The 11,695-nt window shown below is 45.4% G+C and overlaps 1 protein-coding gene across 1 annotated transcript; it reads right to left on the reverse strand.

Annotated features, from left to right (window-relative positions):
• Positions 1-1,078: 1,078 nt before the first annotated feature.
• LOC124042688 (maturin-like) lies at positions 1,079-7,033 on the reverse strand. Its single transcript, XM_046360776.1, has 3 exons — positions 6,458-7,033; positions 3,243-3,365; positions 1,079-2,628 (listed from the first exon to the last, which is right to left on the reverse strand). The coding sequence occupies exons 1-3, from the start codon at positions 6,626-6,628 to the stop codon at positions 2,518-2,520; spliced, it is 405 nt and encodes a 134-aa protein (XP_046216732.1). The 5' UTR covers positions 6,629-7,033; the 3' UTR covers positions 1,079-2,517.
• Between the last annotated feature and the right edge of the window lie 4,662 nt (positions 7,034-11,695).

Raw genomic sequence — 11,695 nt, forward strand, 5'->3', positions numbered from 1 at the left:
CCTGGTGTCCCAGGTCTAAACCAGTCCCTGATTAGAGGGGAATCGCCCACCTGGTGTCCCAGTTCTAAATCAGTCCCTGATTAGAGGGGAATCGCCCACCTGGTGTCCCAGGTCTAAATCAGTCCCTGATTAGAGGGGAATCACCCACCTGGTGTCCCAGGTCTAAGTCAGTCCTTGATTAGAGGGGAATCACCCACCTGGTGTCCCAGGTCTAAATCAGTCCCTGATTAGAGGGGAATCACCCACCTGGTGTCCCAGGTCTAAACCAGTCCCTGATTCCCTGATTAGAGGGGAATCACCCAGGTGTCCCAGGTCTAAATCAGTCCTTGATTAGGGTGTCCCAGGTCTAAACCAGTCCCTGATTAGAGGGGAATCACCCACCTGGTGTCCCAGGTCTAAACCAGTCCCTGATTAGAGGGGAATCACCCACCTGGTGTCCCAGGTCTAAACCAGTCCCTGATTAGAGGGGAATCACCCACCTGGTGTCCCAGGTCTAAACCAGTCCCTGATTAGAGGGGAATCACCCACCTGGTGTCCCAGGTCTAAACCAGTCCCTGATTAGAGGGGAATCACCCACCTGGTGTCCCAGGTCTAAATCCCAGGTCTAAACCAGTCCCTGATTAGAGGGGAATCACCCACCTGGTGTCCCAGGTCTAAATCAGTCCCTGATTAGAGGGGAATCACCCACCTGGTGTCCCAGGTCTAATTCTGTCCCTGATTAAACCAGTCCCTGATTAGGGGGAATCACCCACCTGGTGTCCCAGGTCTAAACCAGTCCCTGATTAGAGGGGAATCACCCACCTGGTGTCCCAGGTCTAAACCAGTCCCTGATTAGAGGGGAATCACCCATCTGGTGTCCCAGGTCTAATTCTGTCCCTGATTAGAGGGGAATCACCCACCTGGTGTCCCAGGTCTAAACCAGTCCCTGATTAGAGGGGAATCACCCACCTGGTGTCCCAGGTCTAATTCAGTCCCTGATTAAACCAGTCCCTGATTAGAGGGGAATCACCCACCTGGTGTCCCAGGTCTAAACCAGTCCCTGATTAGAGGGGAATCACCCACCTGGTGTCCCAGGTCTAAACCAGTCCCTGATTAGAGGGGAATCACCCACCTGGTGTCCCAGGTCTAATTCTGTCCCTGATTAGAGGGGAATCACCCACCTGGTGTCCCAGGTCTAAACCAGTCCCTGATTAGAGGGGAATACTGAACAATGCAGTGGGACTGGCTTCAAGGTCCAGAGGTTTAGATCACATTGAGATGTTGTGTCACTGTCCTTCACCAAACGCCCCATAATGTTAAAGTGGAATAATGTTTTTAGACATTTTTGCTAATTAATTTTTTAAAAAGGAACTAATTCTGTGTGCAATAATAGTGTTTAACGTGATTTTTGAATGACTACCTCATCTCTGTACCTCACACATACATCTATAAGGTCCCTCAGTCGAGCAGTGAATTTCAAACACAGATTAGACCACAAACACCATGGAGATGTTTTCCAATGTTTCACAAAGAAGGGCAGCTATTGGTAAATGGGGTGAATAAACAGACAATGAATATCCCTTTGAACATGGTGACATTATTCATTACAATTCAGTCTGTAACACAACAAAATGTGGAATAAGTCAAGGCTGTGTGAGTACATTCTGAAGGCTCTGTAGATACATGTGTGGTTCGGTGTGGTGGAAGAAGGTGACTGCAGGTAGACAGACGTTGCCTGTAGAGACAGATCCAGGATCTGTTTACCTTGCCCCTGTGATCACAACTTCATCCTACTCCTTCAGGGCCGTGGGGAAAGTAAAAGCAAAGCAGTGCACTGATGGTGGTGCACACACACACACACACACACACACACACACACACACACACACACACACACACACACACACACACACACACACACACACACACACACACACACACACACACACACACACACACACACACACACACACACACACACACACACACATAGAGCAGCATTTGGCAGACCTCACAGCAGTACACATGGAACAGTTTCTACCGTAGGATTACAATTCTGTTCTATTCCTCCCTCTGCTTTCACCGCTGACATTGTTACAAGGACACAGCAATGTGCTGGTTAACATTGTGTGGTACAGTGGATGGTTACGGTACGGTGTTACAGTTGGATGGTTACGGTACGGTGTTACAGTTGGATGGTTACAGTACGGTGTTACATGGTTGACACTGACAGTTCTCTCGGTGCCCAAAAATACTGATTTCCGATTGTTATGAAAACTTGAAATCGGCCCTAATTAATTGGCCATTCCAATTAATCGGTCGACCTCTAGTGTGTGTGTGTGTGTGGGAGGGAGGCAGGGAGTGCACAATCTGGAGAGCAAAGCTTTTGAGAAGCAGGCTGTCCTGTGTGTGTGTGTGAGTATACATTATGACTGTTTATAGTCGCTACAGGGGCGTTGGGACTGTGTGTTGTTGTAGGTGATGAGACCAGGGAATGGGTAGTTATTGTAGCCCTACTGGACACCTCATCTGTGGACATCACTGCTGGCTGACTCCCATTTGCTGGTGGTCTGCCTCTGGTTCCTCCTCCATGCCTGCATGGTACTGCTCAAAGGTCTCATCATCATCTATGTCTGGTAGACCCAGCAACTGGAGAGAGAGAGAGAGAAAATAAGAGAGGGAGAGAGAGGTGAGACTCGAGAGAAAGGGAGAAGAGAGCTTTAAAGCTAACTCCAGCCCTTCAAGATGGATCTGTATCTGTGGTCCTTCTGTAGCTCAGTTGGTAGAGCATGGCGCTTGTAACGCCAGGGTAGTGGGTTCGATCCCCGGGACCACCCATACGTAGAATGTATGCACACATGACTGTAAGTCGCTTTGGATAAAAGCGTCTGCTAAATGGCATATATTATTATATTATTATTATTATATTATTATTATTATATTATATTGTATCCTCCCTGTCAAAGAGAAGTGTAACCCAGTCCTGAAGAGCTTAGCGGCAGGGAGTGCAGGCTTTAGTTCCAGCCCTGCACTAACACATCTGGTTATGTTAAATGAAAGAGAAGACCCTCTACCACACCCCCCCCCCCTCCCCAAAGGTATCCAGCCTATTTGAGTCATTTAGCAGACGTTCTTATCCAGTGGACTTACAGTTAGTAATGTATGTAAAGACATGAGGGAGAGGGTGACATTTAACAGTTGTTATGCTGTATTCTTTAGTAATGTAGTTGTAATATTGTGTATAGCGTTGTCTATGTACTTACAGGTCTAAAGGAAGTGAACACTTTGTCCAGGACCTCTAGAAGTGTTTTCTTTCCACAGGAAGTGATGTAGTCCTGAGCTACCTGGAGGAATGGCAGGCAGTCCTCACTCTCACTCCATACATGCTGTACACACACACACACACACACACACACACACACACACACACACACACACACACACACACACACACACACACACACACACACACACACACACACACACACACACACACACACACACAGGTTATTAACCTGACCCATATAGCCACATTACCACATTATTACCATATATATGGTAGATATTATTATTATTATATTATACTGTATATGGTAGATATTATTATTATATTATACTGTATATGGTAGATGTTATTATATTATACTGTATATGGTAGATATTATTATATTATACTGTATATGGTAGATGTTATTATATTATACTGTATATGGTATATATTATTATTATTATATTATACTGTATATGGTAGATATTATTATTATATTATACTGTATATGGTAGATGTTATTATATTATACTGTATATGGTATATATTATTATTATTATATTATACTGTATATGGTAGATATTATTATTATATTATACTGTATATGGTAGATGTTGGTAGATATGAACAGTCACTAGAGGTAGAACACAGAGTGAGATAACACCTTCAGATCAGTAGAACACAGATTATACTGTATACCTTCAGATCAGTAGAACACAGAGAGAGATAACACCTTCAGATCAGTAGAACACACAGAGAAGATAACACCTTCAGATCAGTAGAACACAGATGAGAGATAACACCTTCAGATCAGTAGAACAGATATGAGTAGATATTATTATTATATTAGATCAGTATAACACAGAGATATGAAACACCTTCAGATCAGTAGAACACAGAGAGAGATAACACCTTCAGATCAGTAGAACACAGAGAGAGATAACACCTTCAGATCAGTAGAACACAGAGAGAGATAACACCTTCAGATCAGTAGAACACACAGAGAAAGATAACACCTTCAGATCAGTAGAACACAGAGAGAGATAACACCTTCAGATCAGTAGAACACAGAGAGAGATAGAACACCTTCAGATCAGTAGAACACAGAGAGAGATAACACCTTCAGATCAGTAGAACACAGAGAGATAGAACACCTTCAGATCAGTAGAACACAGAGAGAGATAGAACACCTTCAGATCAGTAGAACACAGAGAGAGATAGAACACCTTCAGATCAGTAGAACACAGAGAGAGATAGAACACCTTCAGATCAGTAGAACACAGAGAGAGATAACACCTTCAGATCAGTAGAACACAGAGAGAGATAGAACACCTTCAGATCAGTAGAACACAGAGAGAGATAGAACACCTTCAGATCAGTAGAACACAGAGAGAGAGATAACAACTTCAGACAAACATGGACGTAAGTGAATCCCACATGTGTAACTGAAGCTGTGTTAGCCTCCTGAACTAAAGCCTTGGCACACAGATGATCCCCGCTGATAGCAGTATTGATCGGCATGGTAACAGAATCTCATCTGTGTGTGTGTGTGATGGGTGAAATGGGTTTGTTAGTTGGGATATTGAATATCAGGGAGGGGACCACCTACAGCTGTGCTAGGGACGGTTATAGGAGAGTGTCTGAACAGAGAACCAGTGACAGATGGATACATCAGACCTGTCTGTCTGTCCAAATACAGGGCTATAACAGGGAGTATGTCCTGATGAAGGATGTTATACCCTGATGAAGACAGCTTGGCTGTCAAAACGTTGGTAATTACATTTTTGCATCTGAGCTCCTAGAGTGTGCGGCTCTCTTTTATTTTCAAGTTTTCTACTCCGCTAGTCAGCACCTGGGGTTGTAACAGGAAGTCTGTCCAGATACCGGGGTTGTAACAGGAAGTCTGTCCAGATACTGGGGTTGTAACAGGAAGTCTGTCCAGATACCGGGGTTGTAACAGGAAGTCTGTCCAGATACCGGGGTTGTAACAGGAAGTCTGTCCAGATACTGGGGTTGTAACAGGAAGTCTGTCCAGATACTGGGGTTGTAACAGGAAGTCTGTCCAGATACCGGGGTTGTAACAGGAAGTCTGTCCAGATACCGGGGTTGTAACAGGAAGTCTGTCCAGATACCGGGGTTGTAACAGGAAGTCTGTCCAGATACTGTGGTTGTAACAGGAAGTCTGTCCAGATACCGGGGTTGTAACAGGAAGTCTGTCCAGATACTGTGGTTGTAACAGGAAGTCTGTCCAGATACCGGGGTTGTAACAGGAAGTCTGTCCAGATACTGTGGTTGTAACAGGAAGTCTGTCCAGATACAGGGGTTGTAACAGGAAGTCTGTCCAGATACTGGGTTGTAACAGGAAGTCTGTCCAGATACAGGGGTTGTAACAGGAAGTCTGTCCAGATACCGGGGTTGTAACAGGAAGTCTGTCCAGATACCATGGGGTTGTAACAGGAAGTCTGTCCAGATACCGGGGTTGTAACAGGAAGTCTGTCCAGATACCGGGGTTGTAACAGGAAGTCTGTCCAGATACCGGGGTTGTAACAGGAAGTCTGTCCAGATACCGGGGTTGTAACAGGAAGTCTGTCCAGATACCGGGGTTGTAACAGGAAGTCTGTCCAGATACAGGACAATAACAAGAAGATGGAGGTATGAGAGAAAGAGAGTGATAGTGAGATAGAGAGAGGGAGGGTGAGAATGGGGAAGGGTAGGATGGGGCCTAGTGCAGTAAACATTCACAGACAGACCAGAGAGGGGAGGAGCTGAGTGACGCTCCACTTGCATTACATATTTGCATATAAAATGTATACAACATGAAGTATTACAGCCAGTTGCTAAGGAGGGATGCATGGCTCTGAGACCTTCTGGTACCACGGCTGCTGCCTATTTTTACGCCTGGCGCTGGGCCAGGAGAATTGTGGTCCCTGCCCTCTGACCCCGGCGGGCTGATGGAAAGTGGGGACAAGAGAGCAGTGGACGCTTCTCTAACAAAACAACAAACGCACTGCTATTGCAGGCTTGTGTCCATGCGCAGGACAGGCGGCCTAAATAATGCTGCCAAAACAACATGCGTGCTATTGTCAGGTGCAGTGACATCATTCCCGTTGCGCACACACAGACACACACTGCGCCGGGGGACCCGAGAGGCAAACCTCAAAACACCGAAACCACACACGCGTACGCGTGCGCGCGCGAACACACACTTACGAAATGCTCAATCCCTCCCGTCATGTTATCCGGACAAAGGACATAGAAAGAGATTCCCGGTTCTGCGTAGAAGTCCAGTCTTCTCTCATCATCCTCCTCCGCGAAGATCAGATCGAACGGAACCGACGAACACCACTTCTCCGCCACCTCCACCAGCTGCTTAAACTCCATCTCTCTCTCACACTCTTTTATTCTATCTCTCTGCGTCCTCCTCTCCGTTAGTCCTGCCCGTTTGTGGTGGTCCGGATCGCCGGTATAGGCTAGTCTGTGGTCTCGTGCACACGTCCCGGTGATGCTGCTGTCTCTCGGTGAATAAAAACAGCTGACCGGACATACATTAGCTTACAGTTTCACCTAACGCGCCATCCGCATGGCGAGAGCGACAAGATATCTTCACTGTTGCATTACACTTCCGTCACGGTATTCGGTAACGACACGGTGTTTTCTCAAGCCCTCATCCTTTCTCATCCTTTCTTTAGTCCGTTAACCGATGAGTAGTCCGTTAACCGATGAGATCACCGGGACGCTGCTGGTTCTGGGTCTGCATAGCCTACACACGTTACGCACAGGGCCTGGAACGTTAATACGTCCGTTAAGGATTCAACGCGATGACGACAGGCTGAGAAGCAGCACCGGGCTGTCATCAATACATTCTGTGCTTTTATTCTCAACAGAGCATGGGAATAGCCTAGTGTGTCGTTTCAGATGTATTCCCAATAATACATTCATTGTATCCTATATATGCATATATGCCCAATTGTATTTTATAGGCACTGTCTATAAATGTTATAATACCGAAAAGTAAGTGTAATCACAACAAGTAGGCTAAAAGCCGTAGCCTATGCTAGGCTACTTATTGCTTCGTATTTTAATAATAGGCTAACTAACACCTTTTGCCAATGTTGTTTAGGCTACTGAAGGTCATTTCCACAACCTATTGCCATCCGAATGAATGAGGGATGCTTTTCAGTTCATAAAGCGCACAGAATATGGGTGTGTAGACTACCATAAATACATTTTGTACAGCAGTGTTCCCCAACTGGTGGTCTCATTTGGCCCCCCAAATGAGACCTGAGCAAAAAAAAACACAAAAAAACTGTTAAAAAAATATATATATATTTATTTTCATTGTTGGATATAAAATATTGTAAAAACACCAGGAAATCAGCTCCAAGTGATTTTTAATTTAAGAAATCTGTTCCCAAATATTCCCACGCATAATAGAGAGACGTGTACGAACGTAAACAAGGTTTGAAATGATTATGTTTTAGTCAATATCTGTTAGGGATTCTTTCGTCAATTTGCAGTCTACAAATGATTTGTAATTATGTTCCGGCCCGCCACCATCAACTCAACAAAAAATAATTTAGGCAGAATCTAGAAGTTGATGATCCCTGCTGTACAGTGTGGACCTGACATAGCCAGTACCGTTTCTGACCGCTAGGTGGCAGCAGCACCCAATCTATATTGCCCTTCTCTGGTGAAATGACCCACTGGTCCACCGTTAAATGATGATATCATAGATATCAGATTACACAGATCCACAAAGAATTCGAAAACAAATCCAATTTTGAAAAACTCCCATATCTACTGGGTGAAATTCCACAGTGTGCCATCACAGCAGCAATATTTGTGACCTGTTGCCACGAGATAAGGGCAACCAGTGAAGAACAAACACCATTGTAAATACAACCCATATTTATGCTTATTTATTTTATCTTGTATCCTTTAACCATTTGTACATTGTTAAAACACTGTATATATATATATAATATGACATTTGTAATGTTTACTGTTAATTTTTGTTGTTTTTCACTTTATATATTCACTTTGTATATTATCTACCTCACTTGCTTTGGCAATGTTAACACATGTTTCCCATGCCAATAAAGCCCTTGAATTTAATTGAATTGAATTGAATTGAATTGATATGGCACCCTGAAAACTGAACTCTGTGGGTAGATTTCACAGACATAGATTAAGCCTAATCCTGGACTCCTTCCCTACAAGAACTGATCACCATGAGCCAAGGCTTTCATCTGGTTCTTGTAGGGGAAGGCCCCTCCCTCCCCTCCATGTACCGATCACCTTGAGCCAAGGCTTTCATCTGGTTCTTGTAGGGGAAGGCCCCTCCCTCCCCTACATGTATTGATCACCTTGAGCCAAGGCTTTTATCTGACTCTCTTAGGGGAAGGCCCCTCCCTCCCCTCCATGTACCGATCACCTTGAGCCAAGGCTTTCATCTGGTTCTTGTAGGGGAAGGCCCCTCCCTCCCCTACATGTATTGATCACCTTGAGCCAAGGCTTTTATCTGACTCTCTTAGGGGAAGGCCCCTCCCTCCCCTCCATGTACCGATCACCTTGAGCCAAGGCTTTTATCTGACTCTCTTAGGGGAAGGCCCCTCCCTCCCCTCCATGTACCGATCACCTTGAGCCAAGGCTTTTATCTGACTCTCTTAGGGGAAGGCCCCTCCCTCCCCTACATGTATTGATCACCTTGAGCCAAGGCTTTTATCTGACTCTCTTAGGGGAAGGCCTATCCCTCCTTCCTTAGAAGTACTGATCACCTTGAGGTTTTTGGCATCTGGAACCTTCCATCGTGAAACAAATCAAATCAAATGTATTTATATAGCCCTTCGTACATCAGCTGATATCTCAAAGTGCTGTACAGAAACCCAGCCTAAAACCCCAAACAGCAAGCAATGCAGGTGTAGAAACAGGAGATTTGTGTAGTGTAAGTGAACAGAATGTATGCAGAATTACATAACATTTCCTGATGCTGCTGCCCAGGCCAACTACAAGGTAGATTTCTATCCTAGGAGTCATCGGCTTTATAGATGAATGTCATATTCCCATCAAGTGTCCCTCTACAGCAGATGCTGAGGAGTAAAGGAATAAAAACTGGTTCTCAATAAATGTACAAAATGTGTGCACTCCCAATTTTGCAGATCTTCAACATTGTTGCACGTTGGAAAGGGTTTTCCAACGTGTGCACGTGACTCAAGGGTTTTCCAACATTCCTCTTTGTATGCTCAGCTCAAAGGAGGACAACATAGTGGAATCAGACTTGGTGACAGTGGGTATCCATGGTAACAGTGGGTACGCACAGACCAACTTCTTGTTCACCTCCTTATCTTGATGCAATAGGAGCTAAGCAACAACGGTACAACCCAGCTCATATCCGCACCAGAGGTGGAGTGGAGCACATGTTTGTTGTATGGAAGAGGCACTTCCAGTGTCTCAGAAACACATTGCACTTTCAACCAAGAAGATGCTGCATTGTCATAATTGCAAGAGCAGTGCTTCACAATGACCTCAAACAACATGGCTTCCCAGGGCTTCACAATGACCTCAAACAACATGGCTTCCCAGGGCTTCACAATGACCTCAAACAACATGGCTTCCCAGGGCTTCACAATGACCTCAAACAACATGGCTTCCCAGGGCTTCACAATGACCTCAAACAACATGGCTTCCCAGGGCTTCACAATGACCTCAAACAACATGGCTTCCCAGGGCTTCACAATGACCTCAAACAACATGGCTTCCCAGGGCTTCACAATGACCTCAAACAACATGGCTTCCCAGGGCTTCACAATGACCTCAAACAACATGGCTTCCCAGGGCTTCACAATGACCTCAAACAACATTGCTTCCCAGGGCTTCACAATGACCTCAAACAACATGGCTTCCCAGGGCTTCACTATGACCTCAAACAACATGGCTTCCCAGGGCTTCACAATGACCTCAAACAGCCTGGCTGTCCTTTCCTCCACAATGACCTCAAACAGCCTGGCTTCCCTTTCCTTCACAATGACCTCAAACAGCCTGGCTGTCCTTTCCTCCACAATGACCTCAAACAGCCTGGCTTCCCTTTCCTTCACAATGACCCCAAACAGCCTGGCTTCCCTTTCCTTCACAATGACCCCAAACTGCCTGGCTTCCCTTTCCTTCACAATGACCCCAAACAGCATGGCTTCCCTTTCCTTCACAATGACCCCAAACTGCCTGGCTTCCCTTTCCTTCACAATGACCCCAAACTGCCTGGCTTCCCTGTCCTTCACAATGACCTCAAACAGCCTGGCTTCCCTTTCCTTCACAATGACCTCAAACAGCCCTGCTGCCCAGATCCTCACATTGAAGATGAGGAGGATGATGGTGATCAAGCTATGGTGATCAATATATGGTAATCATCTACCTCGAGAAAATGATGACATTGCTGCAACTAGAAAACATTATATGTTCAAGAGTTACGTTTATTACATCATTTTTTCTTATGGGAGAGAGAACTGACAACATGACATGGGAGTGTAAGAGATGACTGGCAACATGACATGGGAGTGCAAGAGATGACTGACAACATGACATGGGAGTGTAAAGAGATGACTGGCTACATGACATGGGAGTGTAAGAGATGACTGACAACATGACATGGGAGTGCAAGAGATGACTGGAAACATGACATGGGAGTGCAAGAGATGACTGAAAACATGACATGGGAGTGCAAGAGATGACTGGCAACATGACATGGGAGTGCAAGAGATGACTGGCAACATGACATGGGAGTGCAAGAGATGACTGAAAACATGACATGGGAGTGCAAGAGATGACTGGCAACATGACATGGGAGTGCAAGAGATGACTGGCAACATGACACGGGAGTGCAAGAGATGACTGGCAACATGACATGGGAGTGTAAGAGATGACTGGCTACATGACATGGGAGTGCAAGAGATGACTGGCAACATGACATGGGAGTGCAAGAGATGACTGGCAACATGACACGGGAGTGCAAGAGATGACTGGAAACATGACATGGGAGTGCAAGAGATGACTGACAACATGACATGGGAGTGCAAGAGATGACTGGCAACATGACATGGGAGTGCAAGTGATGACTGGAAACATGACATGGGAGTGTAAGAGATGACTGGCTACATGACATGGGAGTGCAAGAGATGACTGGCAACATGACATGGGAGTGCAAGAGATGACTGGCAACATGACATGGGAGTGCAAGAGATGACTGGAAACATGACATGGGAGTGTAAGAGATGACTGGCTACATGACATGGGAGTGCAAGAGATGACTGGCAACATGACATGGGAGTGCAAGAGATGACTGGCAACATGACATGGGAGTGTAAGAGATGACTGGAAACATGACATGGGAGTGCAAGAGATGACTGGCAACATGACATGGGAGTGCAAGAGATGACTGGAAACATGACATGGGAG

The sequence above is a fragment of the Oncorhynchus gorbuscha genome, linkage group LG09 (genome assembly GCF_021184085.1).
Source record: "Oncorhynchus gorbuscha isolate QuinsamMale2020 ecotype Even-year linkage group LG09, OgorEven_v1.0, whole genome shotgun sequence".
In the NCBI taxonomy this organism is placed as follows: domain Eukaryota; kingdom Metazoa; phylum Chordata; class Actinopteri; order Salmoniformes; family Salmonidae; genus Oncorhynchus; species Oncorhynchus gorbuscha.

Coding starts and splice junctions, on each gene's coding strand:
- LOC124042688 (XM_046360776.1), bottom strand. CDS start 6,628: ATGGAGTTTAAGCAGCTGGTGGAGGTGGCGGAGAAGTGGTGTTCGTCG. Junction 3,366..6,457: donor CGGGAGGGATTGAGCATTTC/GTAAGTGTGTGT, acceptor GTGTGTGTACAG/CATGTATGGAGTGAGAGTGA. Junction 2,629..3,242: donor TGTTCACTTCCTTTAGACCT/GTAAGTACATAG, acceptor CTCTCTCTCCAG/TTGCTGGGTCTACCAGACAT.